Genomic DNA, 19,397 nt, shown 5'->3' with positions numbered 1-19,397 from the left:
TCATTGGTTTTGTAACACAACAGCTCTAGGGCTGCTTAATGCAACAGCACACAAAACATATAGATGTCAGATCAATGCTGTGCACCTTTAATTGACAGATCCAGTTAGTACTGCTGGGTCATGTACTCTCTCTGTGTGTGTGTGTGTGTGTGTGTGTTGTATGAGTTGGGGTGGAGGGGCGGGGCTTGTGTATCTCCGCTTTAGGACTTCACAATAAGTGCCCTTAGAAGGAGAGCCTGTCAGACTATAAACTGGAGAGCTTTTCTTTTCTTTTTTTCGATTTGAGTGGCAGCAACTCTTAAATTCCTAAATGTCAAATGATCAAAACCAACTTTTCTGCTCAGTGACGAGTTAGGATGCAGGATAACATGTTCTCGGGTAAGTGTTATTTGAATTGTCCATACCTTCATTATAAGGCAGTATGGGCGCACTAACTGTAACTTTATGGATTCATGCATACCTCTTCTGGACTAACTTTTCCTGCTCTTCCGCGTGGGGTTTACGTAACCTGCAGCTTCAGTACGTGCGTTGATTGGGTTTGCGTCGGACAGCTCTATCCAGGCAAAAGATGTCCAACCAACAAACTAATCCGCGTGTTTTGTTATGCAGGATAATCTCCACAAGTCTTCCTAGTGCCTACTACAGAAGGAGGGAGGAGGAGGCGGGGGGGGACGTGTCCCGGTGCAGAAGTGGCTGCCGTGAGAGGCGGCGGTGGCGGGGGAAGGTGAGCAGCGCAGTCCGCGGCGGGTGACAGGGGCATGGAGATGTTGCGCCGCTCTTCTGTGTTCGCGGCCGAAGTGTTTGACCGCTCGCCCACCGACAAGGAGCTGGTGTCCCAGGCCAAGGCGCTGTGCAGGGACTACATTTACTCCAGGCTCAACCGCGCCGGGATAGGCTGGTCGAAGCCTGACCACGGGCGGGCTGCATCAGGCGGGGCGCTGGGAGATATATCGTCGGTCCTGCTGTGGCTGGGTGAGTTTTTTTTTTTGTTTTTGGAGCACGGTCCGCTTAACACTGTGTTGGACCAGTCAGTTGTATAGAGACTTATGGTCGACCTCAGAGTGCAGTGATATCTGCTGCATTCAAAAACAATACCCATTGAAATCATTCCGAAAACGCTATTTGAACCTTTGTTTTTTTTAAATAATAATACAAAAAAATGAATCAATTGAACATTAAAACACATTTGACTAAATGTTCAGGTGTGTGTGGTTGGCGGGGCGCACCTATGACTAATTTTCACTGAAACACCTTTAAGGGATTCCCAGGAAAATAATATATTCACAGTTTCCTTTAGCTAATGTTTGGATGTTTGCCCAGTATGAAAACCGATACAGTTCTGAGGTTTCACTTTACCATTTGTGGTTATCACACCACCGCCAGTTTAGTTGTGCAATTCACTGGAGACTCGGATCGAACAGAGACTGTGCTTATTAAAAGGAAACAACAGAGGGGATGTTTCATGTTTGTGAACACTTTCCAGCAGAGAGAGGACAACAAAAACTGTGATGCAAACAGAGTACGGCAAGAATCTACTGAAGAGATTAGATTACAGACTGTTGGACTTTGTTAATTTAAATACTGGATATGAAGTCATTCCAGGTTACAACAAAGCATCTGCTGCACATGAATTATATTTAAAAAATCAGGTGAAATCAGATTTTGAATATAAGGAATAGTTTGACATTTTGGAAAATATGCTTAGTCGCTTCTCTGCTGAGACTTAGATGAGTAGATGGATACCACTCTCCTTTTTGTACAGAAAAATGTAGCTTAGCATAGCACAAAGACAAACATCAGGGGCTTAATGGTTTTGGTGAGATTCATAATTGACTCGTGGCTAAGCCCCGCCCACCTGCTGCTCCTCCATCAAGCTGGCAGAGCTATGTTACCATGGAGCCCACACTGTCACTAACTGCATTCCCTGAAGAAATATTATAGAATTTTTGGAAAAATGAAAAAAGCGATTTTCCGAGAGAATCAGACAGAAGGGGGTTTGGAGTATAAATCCATGTTGTTAAACGAATTCAGCAGTGAAAACGGGTCATAAAGATAAAGATATAAGCTAAAGCCTACAGTGTAAAAGTGAACCACCACATCACCTGGAGATGGAGACAGAATACAATGAAGTTAGAAACAACACTATAAAGAAGGGTCAAGTTATTTATTTACTGTTACAATTAAAAAGAAAAGTAGCATGTTTATACATTCAGTAGCTAAGAAGGGCTAACGCTAGTTAACGATGTGCTAATATACTTTGCTGATGTTAGCTCCACAGGTTTTTACGTAGAAACGTAATGTTTTAGAAACTCACATCTCCTTCCAACCTCTCCGGATAACGAGTATCACTATTACGCAACGTTTAACCAGGACTAGCTCCAAATCCACAACACCCGCCTGAAAATTGAAGAAAAACCTGAAACGATTGCACAAGACCAGAGCCAGATGGTTGTCGGAGCTGGTTGACGCTACGCTATGATTGGCCAGTCTGCATTCGAGGGGCGGGACTTAGCAAAGGGTCATTTAGAAGAACGCACTTTTAAATTTAAAGCGAGAATATGTAGCTTTTGCCAGAATATGACCATTGTGGCTACAAATGCTGAGCTACTGTTTCAGCTATTGTTACAATAGCACAAGTGGAGAACAGTTAAGCCAGTTGTTTGAGTCAGTTTTGTCTGTTGTACAGCAATGTTCACCTAAAGCTAACATTAGCTACCATAAGCTACTGGTCTTAAAGTGTTGTTTTTTTTGCTGCAAATGAAGTCAACTATTGATTTGTTAGAGGAAGTTATTGCTTCTTTCAAGTCTTGCTTTAGTTGTGTGGATAGCCCAAATGCAGTTAAAGTCAGAGGCACTACAGTCGATAAAAAATGTTCTCGCTGAGTTTAGTCTCCTGTGTTTTGGCCAGGTGATGAGTTGGAGTACCTTCGACCCAACGTGTACCGCAACGTAGCGCGACAGCTCAACATCACGGTGGCTTCAGAGAGTATTGTGTCGGACGCCTTCCTGGCTGTGGCTGCAGACATTTTCTCCACAGGTAGGTCCACATCAGTATCTGGCTGTATTGTAAATCAAGCCAATGCGTGCAGGCCTGCATGATGGGAACTAACTGTAGCGCTTTTGTTATCAGGTACGCAAACTTCAATACAAAGGAAGATTACGGATCGTTTTTGCTGTTTTAGGGAAGTTCTTCTTTTTGTTGAAACCGAGAAGGAGGAGCATAGCTTGAGACAAATACAATAAAGATATTTAAATGTCTGGAGAGCTATGTTACTGCTCCTATTAATGCTTTACTATTGAATTACTAGAGCAAGCCATAATTTCCTCCCCCTCAAACATCAACTAATTCCAGCCAACTTTTTCATGTAAACACCTTTTTGCAGGGTGAGTGCGTAATTCTCCAGTTAGTCCGAAACATTTTGTTGCAGTCATTATCCCCTTACAGGAAGGGAACCGCAGGGAAAACATTCAGTCCATATTAGGTTAACATGTTGCCAGAGCGAGTGATTGTTACAGACAGTTTGGACCCCACCCACGGAGTTCAGTCATCAGCCTCGGCAGATTTGTACCTTCGGGGCTGTAACAAAGCAATCTGCTGCAAAAGTAATTAGGAATCAACTGCACACGGAAGAAAATCAGGTTTGTGTGGTCCTTGAAAGTGCAAAGTTACTTAGAAATATCACTGACTACTTCAGACCTATCATTGCGAAAGAATATCTACCTAAATCGAAACATGTTCTGGGAAGTACATGGGCAGACATACATTGCGGTTAGGCTCTAGTTTCAGTATACAGGATGACAAAGTAGCCCTCAATGACTACAAATGTAAATTTGGACATACTGTGTAACAGTCTAGACGTGTCACTGTGAGGAGGAAGTCATGGGCAGCTGTAGATAATGACCACAAACTCTTCTGATGCTTTTGAGCTCAGTCACAAACATCATGCTGCCTTACACAAGGCACAGATAAACTACAGCCGAAACACATTCCCACACCGAGCATGTTACACCGGTATCCGCTTTTAAAACTTTCTAATTTAAACCCACAGTGAATTCTTTCCCAACCGCAAGTTCCCCTTATGAATACGGAGCTTTTAGTGTCTTTGAGCTCACAGTTTTGAATTTTGTGGCCCTCAACTTTACTGTTCCGGTTCAGTCTCATCACTTTCACTTGTTTCTGGTAGCTGTTTTCAGTGGAAAGGGAAGGGACCATGAGACCCGTTACTGCCGAAGCTCGCAGTTTGGCTCATTTTCTTAAACTACTACAGCAAGCTCGCTAACTAGCCAGCTGTCCGCTAGTGAGCTAGCTAGCTTGTTAATTCCGCAATGCTTAAATGCCAGACTTTTTTACAGAAAACAACAGAGTTGTTACTCATCTGGCGATGGCAATGTGCTTTTCCTACACTGTGGCAAGAGTGTGTGTGACTTCTCAGATGTTATTTATTTTTTTAATTACTCATTTTAAAAGGTAAACCTTTACTTAGAATCGATGAACTCACCATAAATTGGACAGCAGCATTGCAAGTGCACACAGTGGAGAGTGTCACTCTGCAAATTCCAGGTCTCACAGTTAAAGAGAAACATGACCTCCGTTTACCAGATCCTAGGAATGAATCGGATGACAGATACAGAAGATGGATGGAGTTGGGGGCTCATTTTGTATCCGTTAGACATGTAAACACTGCAAAAAGAGTCTGAGGCTTTGACTGTAAATGGTGCTGCGGCAGAAACTCAACAAGTGAACCAAGAAAAATTATCTGCTCACTAATATAGCAAGGCGAACTGCCTGCCTGGCGCCCGAGCCTTCTGTTTGGGTTTTCTTCTCTGTGGGACAGACAGGCATGTAGGCCTCTTGCCTGGCTGCTGTTGACGTTTTAGAGTTTGTTCATCCATCTTTGAATAAGAGCTGCTGACAGAATTTTGCTGCACTAAAAACTCCTCAAAAATAGGCACTCCACTTTGATTTGAGAACCCTCAAATCAACAAATAATAATTTGTTTGCAAAATATGCGTTCATATATCACATAGCAGGACGTAAATGGCTCTGTGCATGAAGCTTTGAGTAAGGATGCAGTGTAGTTTGTTCTAACAGTGTATTTCCTGTCAGGTGTGACATGGGGGAAGGTGGTGTCTTTGTACGCCGTGGCAGGAGCCCTGGCAGTGGACTGTGTTCGCCACGGCCACCCGGCTATGGTCCATACCATTGTTGACTGCATGGGGGAGTTTGTCCGCAAGAGCCTGATCTCCTGGTTAAAAAGGAGAGGGGGCTGGGTAAGGGCAAGTTCTTTTTTTACCTGATCGCTTGTTTGTGTAAGTGTTGCTGATGAAATAACTCTAAGACCTTTACTTTCACAGTGGTAAACTGAAGGTGTGTGTGTGGGTGTGTTTTCTCCTGTTTCCGCCATGCTGGATGTGGCAAAGTATGTCAAGCTAACTACAAAAAAATAGTCCCAGTGTCAATATTATGGAAATATTTTATTGGGCATGAAGTTGTTAAAGTAAGTAAACAAGTGCTTCAATCTGTTTTTCTTCATATTTCTGTGTTGGTGGGTGTGTTATGAATATTAGGGCTGCAATCCTCTGATTGTTTTCATGATTATTCCATTTGTGGTTAGGTCTATAAAATATCAGAAGAACGTGAAAAATAAACATTAATATTTTTCCAGAGCCCAAGGTGGCAGCTTCAAATTGTCGGCATCCTCAGGGTCTGAAAAGTGAAGCTGAAGTGCCTTAAACTTAAACATTCTCCTTAATGTCCAGCAGGGGGCGACTCCTCTGGTTGCAAAAAGAAGTCTGGTTGTATAGAAGTCTATGAGAAAATGACTCTACTTCTCACTTGATTTATTACCTCAGTAAACATTGTAAACATGATTTTATGGTCTCAATATAGTCTTCAAAGGCTGTATGATAACAGGGTTAAAACACCGTGTATTGACAATATCACACCTACATCCACCCCACAGCTTCAGACAGAATAGTAGAAGTCTATTCTGCAGAATCCTATCAATAAGAAAAGCCTTTATGATAAAATCCTACAGAGACAACAAAGCGCACCAGAAGGAACAAGGCCTGGCAACGGGCCTCTGCGCTGCTGGAAAGAGCAAAACAAGTGAACAAATGCGCCCATGCACTCAGAGACATGGCACCCAAGTCGGTTTTGTTTTCAGGGCAAGTGGAGTGTGACCAAATGAAGAGCAATGCATTGTATAACTGACCTCATGAGCACAAATGAGGGACCCGTCCCGGTCTAAACTCAAACTGTAATATTTCCACACTGGGAGATAATCAGCGTGTGGGAAAAACTCCATAACAATCTGTGATGTGACGGATCTGAGGAGGGAGAAGTGTTTAGTGTCAGGACTGACACTTAAACTGTGCTCTCTGTGAAATCTCATTGTCTACGAAAGTGCTCTAGTTATATAAGTAGACTTTTCGAGTAAGCATTGCAGAGATTGCAGTGTGGGCTTTTGCTTTGAAAGAAACACATGTTGGGAATTATTGTTTTTTTTTCCGTTTTTTTTCTCATTGTTTCATTCCACAGTCTGAATTCATTTGGTGAGCTCTGTGTCCTCTCTGCCGTCACAGGTGGATGTAACGAAATGCGTGGTGAACACCGATCCCAGCTTCCGCTCTCACTGGCTGGTGTCCGCCGTCTGTGCCTTCGGACACTACCTGAAGGCCACTGTGTTGTACCTCCTCAGAGACACGTGAAAGACAAAGTCACGCACTGGTTTTTTTTTTGTAGCGGACTGACCGACACTGTACCCCGCCACCACCACCAGCACTCCACTAAAGCTTCCACTGCTTTGGATTATGTTTACACTCGTTTGCACTGAGCCTTCGTGGACGATGAACGCCTGTCCATTCACAGAAAAAGGACTTTCCGTGCTTCCTCTGCAAGATTGTCTATTTATTGTTAATGGTAAGGTTATGGCACACTTTTGACGCGAATGTATAGAATCACCCACTCTTAATGTTTTTAGCTTATAATTTGTTCCACAATCAGCAGAACTACTCATTTGTTTCGCTTCCTATTTGGCAGAGGCTTGGCTGCCCCTAGTGGTTGAAAACTGTAACTACTGTACTTGGTTGTACAAAAATCTATAGCAATATATATGCAAAATACAACATGTTTTTCTCCAATTAAGGGACTGTACGGAAATTATTAATTGATATTATTTCAAAAGATGATTTGGGGAAGAGTATGGGAGGATCTTTGCTTTTCCTCTCCCTCAAGATTTATAATGTGTTTCAGCCCTCCCTTGCCAGAATAATTTAAAAAGGGACCAAATAGTTACGATTGACTGTGTGGATATTGGTGAGTAAATGTTGTCTCTACCAACATTTGTTCTTTCATGTTATTCTGCATCACAACACAAAGGTAGAACAAATGAAACGTGTCATAAAGCCTGTAATATAAATCAAGTTCATATTCACTCATTGCCAACTTGTTCTAATAATTTAGCAAAGTAAAAGGAAATGTTTTGACCGGGGTTCCACTAACTTATACATGTTTAAATTGGGGAACACCATCTTAAATTATTATTTCTGCTTTTCCTCCGTACTCTCATAATATTTTTAGAGTAGTGTTACATTTTTCTATTCAAGCAAATATATATATTCGGAAAGAATGTGTATAAACTAAGATTCAGACCCCTTCCCCACCCTAATAATGTTTGTACAGTCCCTAATGAGTGATGAATTGAGTCTATGATAACTACATATGTGTATTTCAGACAGCACTATACACTTAATGCAACTTTTTCTCCTTCCTCATTGCCTCACTGTGAGGCAGTGTATGCCATTGCTGTACTGTAATTGCAGTAACGCTAGTTACAGTACATGTTCACTAAGCTAGAGCACTTTGATAACATTTCATTTTGTGAGCATAATTTATTCCATGAATAATTTCACTTTTATACGGCACCGGCACGTAGTACTATGAGTCCTAGAAAATATACACGTTTGTGAGTCATCTGCAATTGTAAATATGAACAATAATACAATGGTTCTAACGGCAATTTGTCAAGTCAGCAGCAGTAAATAATGATACATTTTTATAAACAGATTGTGCTTTGAAGCTGTTTTCCCAGAAGGTAAGTGGTCTTTCAGATGAAATAAAGGGCTTACTAAGCTTCAATTAAAGGCACTTTGTGAGCAAGTGGTGCTGAACTGATTGCTTGGTGTGTTACATCAACCAAACGTAAAAAGTTAGTTTTCTAGCTGTCTGTAGTCTCAAACAATGAAAATGAATAAGTCCTTTTCAAACATTTATGACGGAAAAGAAGTAAACATTTTTGGACGTCTGGTAAATGTTTTTTTTTTTGTGTGTAAGTGGTGGATATGTAAATGTTTTAATTGCAGTATTTTTTTGTGTGTAAGTGGTGGATATGTAAATGTTTTAATTGCAGTATAAGCCTTTTGCTTAAAATTGTAGTCTGCTTTTCTCTGCGTGTGTTTGTCTCTCAGCTAGATCTTGGTGTGAATGATTGTATTTACAGACTGCAAAGAATAAGCGATGCCAGAAACATTGATGGTTATTTGTGACCACCTAGTGGTTGAATCAGAATCACTAGACACAGATTGGCCAACAGATTTATCTGTAAATGACATGATGAAATGTCAATTAAACGAGTCTCCAACCACATGGAAACATTTTCTACCTAATTTTCCAACGAAATGACAATGCATTTGTTTGCTGCATCTCACACCTTCCACTGATCATACTGTGTGTAATCTTAGTTCAAGGACTTGTTTTTCCCTTTTAGCAATACTGTATATCTACGTACGAAATTGAATGGTCACTGTAAACATCTAAACAATAAGTATTAATCATGAGTGTTTTTTTTCTTGACAAAAGATGAGTTTTCACTTCCTTCTCAGAAATGCCCTGAGCTTTCTGTCAACTGAAGTCATCTAATTTGCAGTGGTTCCTCCTCTCAAAGGTTTTCAGTAGCGTATATTCCGTATACTCTCCCAATTCTGGAGCTTTAAAAGATTACATCATTTTTTACAGTCGTGTAGAAGAAGGCTTTGGTTAACTGTCTAGCTTAAGGCTCTAGTAATTTGTTGAAAGGAGGGAGAAAAATGTAACTTCTCTTATGGTCAGAGAAGGGAGCCTCACGGATATCAAGCCTCCTTAACTCTGTAACATGAACGCACCATAGATTGTTTTCAACGGGACGGCGACGTCAGCCACTACTGATTGGTTTGGGTGACGTGACCCCACTCCCTTCTCTTATTGGATGTCGTAATAAATGTCCCGCCTCTCGCCAAATTCCACAGCAGGACTCTATACCCATTGGTCCGCCGGGTCGGAGTCCAGAGAACAACAAACAAGGTAGGGTGAAGACCGTCGGGATGGATGCAGGTAAACCAGATTTTTATAGTAAAATAATGTTTCTTTCTCTCCTTTACCCTGCCAGTATTGACACAAACTAATCACAACAACACCACATCATACTTGGCAACACATTTCCTGCTTTGTCATGACAGGATTACCAACTCCAACACAGACCCTATTGCTGTGTAGCCTCGGTGGCGTTAGCCTGATAAAATGATAACTAAAGCTAAAGCTAACCAGCGTTAGCCTGCTGTTATTGCTAAATGTGGTGGATTCCCCGCTTTGACAGCTCGCTGCACTGCCGTGAAACGTCTTGTTGTTGCTTCACATGTTATCGTTGTTAGTGACATGTGTTGTTAAGTTTCACTCTTCATAATTTGCCTTCAGTCCTCGGTTTGACTGTTTATGCTAACGCTGTGTTACGCCCTATGAGTCGATGCACTGTCACTCACCATCACATCAGTTATAGGCTAACGTTGCTATAAGCTAGGAGGTTAAGTTATGATATGCAGCAACACGCATGTAGTTTAATAATAACTTAATACTCTTCAGGGAATGCGAGCCCACTTCTTACTCTATTCCCGTCTCCTTCGACTGCAAATACACGAGCCTGTAAATCTCTGCTTTATGTGTCCAGGCTAACTCACTGCTAGCTAGTCAACTTTTCCTGTCTGTTGTTAGTTATGTGGATAGTGACGTGTCAGCAATAAACCGCAAAAGTCCTTTTTTAACCTTCCATCAAAAGCGTAAATGCATATTTCAGTGAATAGCTGCGGGCACCAGTTGGCCAAACTCAGATGTTTCTCTGAAGGGGAAGTGAACCCTTTAATGGTGTCCATTACTGTTTTGCCCAATTTTATATTTGGCTTTGATCCCAGTATTTCCGGCTCTGCCAATACAGACTTTTACTGTGATTGCTTTTTGACACTACACTTTATTAAAAGCACCTACTTCCTCATTTACTTACTTATTTATTGCCAGATAATTGCACAAGGGAGATGCATGTTTAGATATTGATATGTGTGATATAGTTGCTTGACTTTTTTTTTTTCAGTGTGTCATGTATGTTGTAATTTATATATCCTCTAAAATAGTTATGTCGTCAAAGTTATCCCGGTCTGTGCTTGAAGACTACAGCTTCGTAACTGAACGCCAGAATAATAATAATTGTGAAGTTTTCAATATTTGAGCCTTTACCAAGCAGGGAGGGTCAAGGTACAACAAATATCAATATCCAGCTGCATTATGGGAAGTGTATAAATGAGCATTTTCTTTTTTAGCTTTTACCAATACCAGGGACTAAAAGTCATATCTTTGCATCTGCTGCAACAAATATGACCATTCGGGTTTTTTAAGTACCTGAAAAGCCTCCCTTCTAATTGATGAACAATACCACGTTTCTTAAATACAATTTAAGTTGTATATGTGTTTATTTCACCATGAAATACATTTTTTTATTTTTTTAATCACATAGGGAGATTCCTCCCTCGCCTACTCTCCTAGCATATAAATTGAGACTCCGGTTAGTCTACAGAAATAAAGAAAGATGGATGTAAATAGAACAACCTTCCTGGAAGTAACTGGGATTTTTCTCAAGGAACTTAATGAATAGGTGCCCCACCGTTTCTTCCTCTGATTGTTGGAATGCTGCTTCATTCTTAACATTCCTTCGCAGCAACCTTGACATACGACACACTTCGCTTTGGAGAGTTTGAAGATTTTCCCGAGACCTCGGAGCCTGTGTGGATCTTGGGGAAAGAATACAATGCACTCACAGGTAGGACTGTGGAATATAACGTGTGTGTGAGACGGAGAGAAATGAGTACTTTAACTTTAAAGAATCATCTTAGCAGACGTGGACTTTTCCCTGAGGTTGTCTTGTAATATGGTGATTTCTGGTCTTCATGTAGAGAAAGATGAGATTTTATCAGACGTCACTTCACGACTGTGGTTCACATACAGAAAAAACTTTCCACCCATTGGTAAGTGAAGACGTGTGTTTTAGTTGAGCCCCTAACCTTTACTTTTGATGTTAAAGGGATCTCGTGCATGAGTCTTGAATGTGTTACAGGTGGGACAGGACCAACGTCGGATACAGGATGGGGATGCATGTTACGGTGCGGCCAGATGATCCTAGGCGAGGCCTTGGTGTGTAGACATGTAGGCAGAGGTAAGACATCTTTAAAGAAACCAAGAAAAAGGTTTCATCTATACACATAGATGAAATCCGTTTTTTATCACCGTGTGGCACTAGCAGCTCTTCTCCAGTGAGAAGACTACAGGCTTGATAACTGGCTTGTTGTTCTCAGACTGGAGATGGGCCAGAGGCCAGAAACAAAGAGAAGAGTACATCAGTATTCTCAACGCCTTCATCGACAAGAAAGACAGCTATTATTCCATCCATCAAATTGGTGAGTAGCGAGTGTCAGTCCGCTCCAATTTGATCAGGGACTCACTCAGGCAGTAAAGAGTTTGCGTCACATTGTTGTTGTTTTTTTGTTGTTGTTCCTAAACGCTGCAGCCCAAATGGGAGTTGGAGAGGGAAAGCCTATCGGCCAGTGGTATGGACCGAACACAGTGGCCCAGGTTCTAAAGTAAGTACTGTAGAGCAGGGGTCTTCAATGTTTTTCAGGCCAAGGACCCCCAAACTGATAGAGAGATGGAGCAGGGACCCCCGACTATATATATATTGTATAACATTGTGTTTTATATTAAATGAGCCTGGTACCATGTATAAACATACCTCTTTGTTGTGCATTCATTACTAAGCTATTCAAATAATACACAGGTTCATATATTCATGTTTTTATGTTAAACATGTGCAAGGTACAGTGAGTAGGGTGGCCGTACCACTGCCATTTATAAACATACCTTGTCAGCTGATACCAATGCCAATATCAACATTGTCTGTCAATTGCAATCATGCATACAAGCTATTCAAATGGATGTTTTCATTTTAAACGTGGAAATGAAAAATTAGTGATGGCCTACTAGTACCACTGCCATGCATAAAGATACCTGTTATCTTTCATACAATACTGAACTATTAAAATAATGGACACATTCATGTTTAGAGAAACATTTTTTTCCATCCATCCATCCATTTTCCTCCGCTTATCCGGGGTCGGGTCGCGGTGGCAACAGGCCAAGCAGGCCGACCCAGACCTCCCTCTCACCGGCAACATGTTCCAGCTCATTTTGGGGGATCCCGAGGCATTCCCAGGCCAGCTGGGAGATGTAATCTCTCCAGCGTGTTCTGGGTCTTCCCCGGGGTCTCTTCCCAGTTGGACGTGCCTGGAAAACCTCCAGTGGGAGGCGTCCAGGAGGCATCCTAATTAGATGCCCGAACCACCTCAGCTGACTCCTTTCGACGCGAAGGAGTAGCGGCTCGACTCCAAGCTCCCTCCTGATGACCGAGCTCCTTACCCTATCTCGAAACTGCCTAGAAACATTTTTTTTAATTTTTTTTTTTTTTTTTTTTAATTTTCGAATGAACCAAAAATTTCGCGGACCCCCTGCAGTACCTCTGTTGAAGACCTCTGCTGTAGAGGAACTACACGTTACTAAGCTGCTCAATTTCAGTTGTTTCCAGATTTGATCAGAGCCCACAGGGACGTCTTTAAATTGCCAAGTTAAAGTCTAAAACCATATATATTTATCTTACATGGATATACATGTGATAAAAATAGCTAGAGCCGCTGGGTAATTTGCTTCAGAGTTCCAGGGTTAAAGGTGCTGCATAGAACGAACAGAAGTTATGTTTACATTCAGGGTTTCTGCTCCATAGCGCCACTCGTGGTAAAAAAAACTGCACAGGGTGTCTTTAATCAGTGATCAAAAGTCGACTAATCACTTCAGCATTACTTTGTCACGTTAGGTCTTTGGTTTTATTTTTTAAATAAAAATATCGCAACTGCTGTCGTAACTGGAAAAGCAAAATCGGTGTGAGCAGCAAAGTTTCTTTGAATCTAAAACAGCCACTTTGTTTCCAAGACATTCAGGAGAGGCAGAACAGTACGTTGACATTATCACACGAGCAAAACTTCTGTTCCACTCCCACCATCTATGTACAGTATGTACGTATCCCGCTGTCCAACGATTAACAAAAAAGATGATGCGCTGTTCACCGAGGAGGTTCAAAACTATTTAAAGAAAGAACATCTTTCCGATCTGGTAGAGCACAAAAGTGTCTGTGTGCCGTCTTGCTTTCAGGAAGCTGGCGGTGTTTGATACGTGGAGCAGACTGGTCGTACACGTGGCGATGGACAACACCGTGGTCATCGAGGAGATCAGTGAGTGCGCTCTGAACGGGTCTCCGGGTTGAACTGTGGGCTGTGCTGGGGTTTGCAGAAGTAGTACTTCAGCTAAACATTGCATTTTACAAGATAAAGTTTATGGGTGAAAACAAATACAAATGTGAGTTGGAGTGAAGGAAAGGAGTTCATCCATCAACAGTATTTTGGTGATTTTCCCATGTGCAAATATACAAAGCGGAGAGGTAAAAAAACCAAAAAGGGCTTTAATCCTTTTCTGCCTTGAGTCTACCACCTTACCTTTTGTTTTTCCTGCAGCATAGATAAAAGAAATTATGAAAGTAATTTAGTGATCTTTTTTCCCCCCGCTACAGAGCGCCTCTGCATGCCCTGGCTGGACGCTGCATGTTGCGAACCGGAGGGAGCGGGGGAGCTCAACGGCTGCCTGGGGGGGGCGTGTGCGCTGGCGGAGGAGGAGACGGCTCTCTGGAAACCTCTGGTCCTGCTCATCCCCCTCAGGCTGGGCCTGAGCGACATCAACGAGGCCTACATCGAAACCCTCAAGGTGAAGCACCTCCGGGGGCATTCACTGCGTTAAAACGAAGACTTTCTCGATCTTAGAAGTTTATTGAAAAACAGGGGGGTTGTCACTGAAAACCTAACAAAATGAGACATCTGAATTTCCTGCTTGATATTTTGATTAGTCTGATATCTACAGACATGTTATGTGTTATCATTAGTTGTCAAAGTTACAATACTCTTGCTTCAAATTAGTCCTTTCTGTCAACTGCAGTCTCTCAATAGTAAGGTTACTTTAATGAAAATACATGAGATGTTCACTGTGATGGATCACCCATCTTAAGGGTCCCTGCATGCTTCCTTGCAGCCTCTGCGGTTGGCATGTGAATATGCAAGTAAGCTTTTATCCAGGGTTTTGCTTTATCAGCCTCTCGTGTATGGGGAAAGGAGCTTCAAGATACACGCTGGTTTAGTGGAGGTTATGCGGTGAGCATGTGTGTAGCCTTCATTTCAAAACAAAGACACTGTAGTGACAAAATGACCTGTTTCTTTTTGTGTGTGGGGCTTTCTGATGTGCTTGCTGTAGATTTACCCACATCAAAACAACACACTTAAGAAAATGGTCACAATGTCATTTCTATGTTGTTTGCACTAAATGGGCTAGAAGATGAGCATGGAGGCAAAGCCAGCTACAGCTGGGGTGAGATAAACCCTCTCGTCTCTTTTCACAGCAATGCTTCATGCTGCCTCAGTCCCTGGGTGTTATTGGGGGAAAACCCAACAGTGCCCATTACTTCATTGGTTATGTCGGTATGTCTGGTCTCTGTGTTCGTGAAATAAACACTCAGCTGTGCACCGCACACTCACCATATTAATTTGACTCACACCAAGACAATCAATCTGATTATGAATCTTTTTTTCTCCTCTCTTCCCAGGAGAAGAACTCATCTATTTAGACCCGCACACCACACAGCCTGCAGTGGATCCATGCGAAGACAGCCAAGTCCCAGACGAGACGTATCACTGTCAGCACCCGCCCTGCCGCATGCACATCTGCGAGCTGGACCCATCCATCGCAGCGGTAGGAATGCTAGGGAGGCTTCTTTTTTTTTTTTTTTAAATGGCACAAGGCTTTTGTATCTCAAACTAAAGCCCATTGTTACATATTTATTCTTTATAACAGTAGCTCAGTGGTTTGTAGCTTATTGTCTTCTGGTGTCCGCCAGGGTTTCTTCTGCAGAACAGAGGACGAGTTTGACGACTGGTGTATGCGCATAAGAAGGGTACGGTTCCGTTAACACTGCTCTCTTGTTCCGCTTGAATACGGTCACTGTTAGAGGAAACGTGTGCGTCATAATGTGGTGCTCCTTCTCTTCTAGCTGTCCTGCAACAGAGGGGGGCTGCCTATGTTTGAGCTAGTGGACAGTCAGCCCTGTCACATGGTCAGCATAGATGCCCTCAACCTTACTCCTGGTAAAGTAACTGCTTTTTTTGTTGTTGCTAAGAATATTAGAAAAAGGAAATGGATTTTAATGTTTTTTTTCCTCACTTCCTAGATTTCTCAGACCCCGACAGGTTGGAGCGGTTCTTTGACTCAGAAGACGAGGAGTTCGAGATCCTTTCCCTCTGAGGAACACACAAACAATGATTTGCTATTGTGGACAGTCGGCACGAGAGATTCTCTGTATCAGAATGGGAAGCCTGCAGGGGGACGAACATTAACTGAGACCTCTTGAGTGTGTGTGTGTGTGTGTGTGTGTGTGTGTGTGTGTGTGTGTGTGTGTGTGTGTGTGTGTGTGTGTGTGTGTGTGTGTGTGTGTGTGTGTGTGTGTGTGTGTGTGTGTGTGTGTGTGTGTGTGTGTGTGTGTGTGTGTGTGTGTGTGTGTGTGTGTGTGTGTGTGTGTGTGTGTGTGTGTGTGTGTGTGTGTGTGTGTGTGTGTGTGTGTGTGTGTGTGTGTGTGTGTGAGAGTGAGAGAGAGACACACACAGTGCTCTTCTCAACAGCCTCTTGACTGCTCTTTGTATCCAAACATCGAGACCGCAGGAGCCGTAGCAGGAGCTCAGGATAAATTCTGTCTGCACATCGTCACATCACGCGCGTTTCCATTCAAGTCTTAACACTTTAAATGTTTATTCTGAAGTGATATGGTGCCTTTCCCTGACTCCAGAAGTTAAATTGCCATAACAGTTTTATGTTGTATAGAAACCCCAATGGCTTGAACGCGGTTTGTCACCAACAACTCCAGTCTGGAACGGCCTGCAATGAAACCAAATCAAGGCAAATCTGCAGACAAGTTGCATCAATTGTTCATGCAAAGTATCCTTGCCAAGTTAAAAAAAACATATGCGCTAGTTCATTTGAAGATTATTTATTTAATCAACACAACAGACGGGTGAATGAACAATACACATGTAAGAGGATTAACAACAAATAAAGTCAGAGTCTGGTATATGACAGTGTTACGTCTCTCTTCAATTTCAAGACGGAATATAATTATATTGGCAGTTCTCCTCTGCTTTTAAATAAAGGGGGTTGAATATAGTTTGGTTTAAAGACGAGCAGTTTCAGGTTCACTTCCACAGCTCTCCGAGTGGCCGGTTCTGAGCTGTGTTCACAGTGTAAAGGCTGTGGGTGGTTATGTTCTCGTGCACATCCTCAACACTCTGAGAAGCGTCGATCACCTGCAGCAGACAAGTTAGATCACAAGACGTTTATTGCTACTGATTTGAAATGGACGCCTGAGATTAAATGAGCATTCCGCACCGGCCTCATACCTGCCAGTTGACGGAGGGATCCTTCCTCAGCTGTTCGAACTTCTGTTGAACCGCTCTTTGGAAAACACTGGTCTCGTACCTCTCCTCTCCGAACTGACCCCTGTGAGCAGCCTCGGCCGGACTGAGCTGCAGGAACATAACCAGGTCCGGCTTTGGCAGCCCCACGTCGGGTTTCATGCACCAGTCCAGACAGAAGCCCTGAAGGAGGAGATGAACACGTTCAAGCCATCTGTTGCTCCTCTCCAACACACACAAATCATGCTGTCTGATGGGTGCAGAGTTTGGCTGAGAGACAACTCACCGGCTTTGCACTTGTGAAAGCAACTCCAGAGAAGGCGTACCGATCCACGACCAGGGTGATGCCTTGCTCCAGCTTCTTCTTCATTAGAGGCCTGCGGTCACAAGTGTTTTAGTACGCTGCACTTAGACTATAATGCTTACGGGCTAGAGGACACTTATCAAAGCGAATGACAAAAGAATCTGCATCATTGCTAATATATGCAACTTCTGAGATGGAAGGAGAAAGCACATTTACTCAGAGTTCTGTGCTTTTTTTTTTTTTTTAAAAAGAAGGATAAAGCTGGCAGTGTTTTTGTTATTGTAAATGAAAAGACAAATCAACAATGTTGGTCAATCTCCCTACTCTGTCTGTGGCTTGAAGCCCCAAGCCCATTAGCTCCCACAAAGAGTCACAACTATATAGTTTCATTTTTCAGATATGCTAAACTATTTCCTCATATAGTTGGGCGCTGTAGATTTCGGTGAAGGTTAAAAGGCTCGGGTAAATATTGCTTTTGCTGGGGACTTTTTTTTTTTTTTTTTTTTTTGCCAGGAATTAAAAAAACACATTTGGCACCGTGGTGAGTATTTAGGGCACCAGGATGGTGAGCTAGGAATTGACTCCTAAGTAAACTGCAGGGTCATGGTAATAAAGGTACAAGTCGTCCAGTGCAACAGGGTGGCTCATTGTGGGTTTTGGAATGTAAACATAAGATGGATCAGGCTGACAGTACTCGTTAGTAGAAGGTTCAATTTGATGTTTTTTTGGTCTTTTCATGTAATGTCTAGACTCTAGACAATTACAAAAATATATATATCCACGTAACTCGACTTGTCCTTTAAGGTACTAGCACTAGAGAGAATTCATATTTTTGAAACTTACCAGTATTTTAATACCAAAGTACAACTTCCCGTGAACTAACCCTTTAAAGTTGTGGGACAGCTGAACGTGTCATTCTTCATGGTGAGTACTTAGCTACATTTTGTAGACCCACAGCTGACATGTTCGACTAGTCATAGCAGGAGAAGCAGCAGTTATTAATGCCCTCATTAATGTTATAAAATACACCTGTGCTCCTCCTGCTATGACGTGTCAAAAAGGTCTGCCGCTAAAAGGGCTCAGTTCACGTAAACTCTGCGTTCACTTAAACGCAACTTACACTAGTTCCCAGCGGTTTGCGGAGAACAGCAGGTGCACCGTGTGGTCCTCTAAGTCACTTTTCTTCTCCAGGTAGGCGCTTATCAGCTGTCCAATTGTCGTGGTCCTGTCTGACTCCGAGAAACCGCACCACGGCACATTGTGTTAATGTTGCACAGCATTGGAACAACAATAATGCTAACATTAAGCCCTAACGTTGTATTACACCAATAACATGCCTCACCGGGGAACCGCATCATCTCTGCGGGTCGGCCGCTCTCTTGCAGCGCCTGCACCAGTCTGTTGCACTGCGTAGTCTTGCCGGCCTTATCCACTCCCTCCAGCACAATGAGCGCTCCTCTCTTACACGCCATTGCTGACGGCTGTTTGTCAGCACTGTGCTGTGTGGTTGACGAACGAGTTTGTTGGCTAAATCTCACCACGCAACGGTAGTTTCCTTATCATCATTTACGCGCCATTTATGTGTAAATTGTCAACACGGAAGTACGATGACGCACTTCCGGTTTCGCTTGTTTTAGTTTCTTTTAACAACTTTATTGAAATAAAAGTAAGTTAAGTTAATTACTTATATACAGTCTATGGTTAGAATATAATTTGGGAAGATTATTAAAAATAGATAAAATTAAATAAAAACAATTTTATTTATTTTCATAGAAATTGATTGGATTTTCCATTTTAATTGTTGAACTCTTGATATGTTATGTAATAAATCCACAATGCACAGCAAGTGCAAAAAAAAAACACCAGCTGGTATTGATAAGATTACCTGAATGTAAAGTTTTCAGTAAGAATGATGAAAGATGCCAACCATGAGAAAACCCACTGATATAATTAACCTATATAGAGGGCAAAATATGGTTTGCTATATGCGTGAAATGTTTCTAATATACCATTAACATTGGTCAAACTATTCGTTACTGCCTGTTTGTATTGGACTGAAAAACAAAAATAATAGGTAAAGTATATGATCACAGACTGCCGCTGACAAAAGGTACCACAGCATTATGTGGAAAAGCCCACTGTTCCCATTCAAGTAGTGATTGAGCCACAAGTCAATTATTGAGAACAA

The 19,397-nt window shown here is 42.2% G+C and overlaps 3 protein-coding genes across 6 annotated transcripts; 2 read left to right on the top strand and 1 right to left on the bottom strand.

The window, feature by feature from the left end:
* The first annotated feature begins 209 nt into the window (after positions 1–209).
* boka (BCL2 family apoptosis regulator BOK a) lies at positions 210–8,667 on the top strand. Of its 3 annotated transcripts, XR_012947787.1 has the most exons (6): positions 212–378; positions 610–972; positions 2,909–3,037; positions 5,108–5,271; positions 5,356–5,498; positions 6,586–6,725. XR_012947787.1 is itself a non-coding variant. In XM_076079351.1 (5 exons), the coding sequence occupies exons 2-5, from the start codon at positions 759–761 to the stop codon at positions 6,709–6,711; spliced, it is 633 nt and encodes a 210-aa protein (XP_075935466.1). In that variant the 5' UTR covers positions 214–378; positions 610–758; the 3' UTR covers positions 6,712–6,847. The 3 variants fall into 3 exon arrangements, 2 of the variants coding, with proteins under 2 accessions (XP_075935467.1, XP_075935466.1); XM_076079351.1 differs by lacking the exon at positions 5,356–5,498 and having other exon boundaries at positions 214–378; positions 6,586–6,847; XM_076079352.1 differs by lacking the exons at positions 5,108–5,271; positions 5,356–5,498 and having other exon boundaries at positions 210–378; positions 6,586–8,667.
* Positions 8,668–9,270: 603 nt separating this feature from the next.
* atg4b (autophagy related 4B, cysteine peptidase) lies at positions 9,271–16,567 on the top strand. Of its 2 annotated transcripts, none has more exons than XR_012947786.1 (13): positions 9,271–9,370; positions 11,019–11,120; positions 11,254–11,325; positions 11,415–11,513; positions 11,653–11,754; positions 11,865–11,937; positions 13,556–13,635; positions 13,971–14,161; positions 14,847–14,925; positions 15,051–15,196; positions 15,356–15,398; positions 15,495–15,588; positions 15,672–15,717. XR_012947786.1 is itself a non-coding variant. In XM_076079346.1 (13 exons), the coding sequence occupies exons 1-13, from the start codon at positions 9,361–9,363 to the stop codon at positions 15,743–15,745; spliced, it is 1,179 nt and encodes a 392-aa protein (XP_075935461.1). In that variant the 5' UTR covers positions 9,272–9,360; the 3' UTR covers positions 15,746–16,567. The 2 variants fall into 2 exon arrangements, 1 of the variants encoding a protein (XP_075935461.1); XM_076079346.1 differs by having other exon boundaries at positions 9,272–9,370; positions 15,342–15,398; positions 15,672–16,567.
* On the bottom strand, positions 16,469–18,812 carry dtymk (deoxythymidylate kinase (thymidylate kinase)). Its single transcript, XM_076079350.1, has 5 exons — positions 18,552–18,812; positions 18,330–18,438; positions 17,192–17,282; positions 16,891–17,088; positions 16,469–16,797 (listed from the first exon to the last, which is right to left on the bottom strand). The coding sequence occupies exons 1-5, from the start codon at positions 18,679–18,681 to the stop codon at positions 16,687–16,689; spliced, it is 639 nt and encodes a 212-aa protein (XP_075935465.1). The 5' UTR covers positions 18,682–18,812; the 3' UTR covers positions 16,469–16,686.
* Between the last annotated feature and the right edge of the window lie 585 nt (positions 18,813–19,397).

The sequence above is a fragment of the Anarhichas minor genome, unplaced genomic scaffold (assembly GCF_050575085.1).
Source record: "Anarhichas minor isolate MPS153535 unplaced genomic scaffold, ASM5057508v1 ptg000071l, whole genome shotgun sequence".
Taxonomy (NCBI): domain Eukaryota; kingdom Metazoa; phylum Chordata; class Actinopteri; order Perciformes; family Anarhichadidae; genus Anarhichas; species Anarhichas minor.
Note: the sequence above shows the minus strand (reverse complement) of the source record. Positions and strands in the feature narration are given on the sequence as shown.

Excerpts from the sequence above, each read along its gene's own strand:
- dtymk (XM_076079350.1), bottom strand. The coding sequence starts at position 18,681 with ATGGCGTGTAAGAGAGGAGCGCTCATTGTGCTGGAGGGAGTGGATAAG. Across the intron at positions 18,439-18,551 it reads AGAGATGATGCGGTTCCCCG|ACAGGACCACGACAATTGGA; the intron begins GTGAGGCATGTT and ends TCTCGGAGTCAG. Across the intron at positions 17,283-18,329 it reads GCAAACCGCTGGGAACTAGT|GCCTCTAATGAAGAAGAAGC; the intron begins GTAAGTTGCGTT and ends TTGTGACCGCAG.
- atg4b (XM_076079346.1), top strand. Across the intron at positions 15,399-15,494 it reads GGTGTATGCGCATAAGAAGG|CTGTCCTGCAACAGAGGGGG; the intron begins GTACGGTTCCGT and ends CTTCTCTTCTAG. Across the intron at positions 15,589-15,671 it reads TGCCCTCAACCTTACTCCTG|ATTTCTCAGACCCCGACAGG; the intron begins GTAAAGTAACTG and ends CTCACTTCCTAG.
- boka (XM_076079351.1), top strand. The coding sequence starts at position 759 with ATGGAGATGTTGCGCCGCTCTTCTGTGTTCGCGGCCGAAGTGTTTGAC. Across the intron at positions 3,038-5,107 it reads TGCAGACATTTTCTCCACAG|GTGTGACATGGGGGAAGGTG; the intron begins GTAGGTCCACAT and ends ATTTCCTGTCAG. Across the intron at positions 5,272-6,585 it reads TAAAAAGGAGAGGGGGCTGG|GTGGATGTAACGAAATGCGT; the intron begins GTAAGGGCAAGT and ends CTGCCGTCACAG.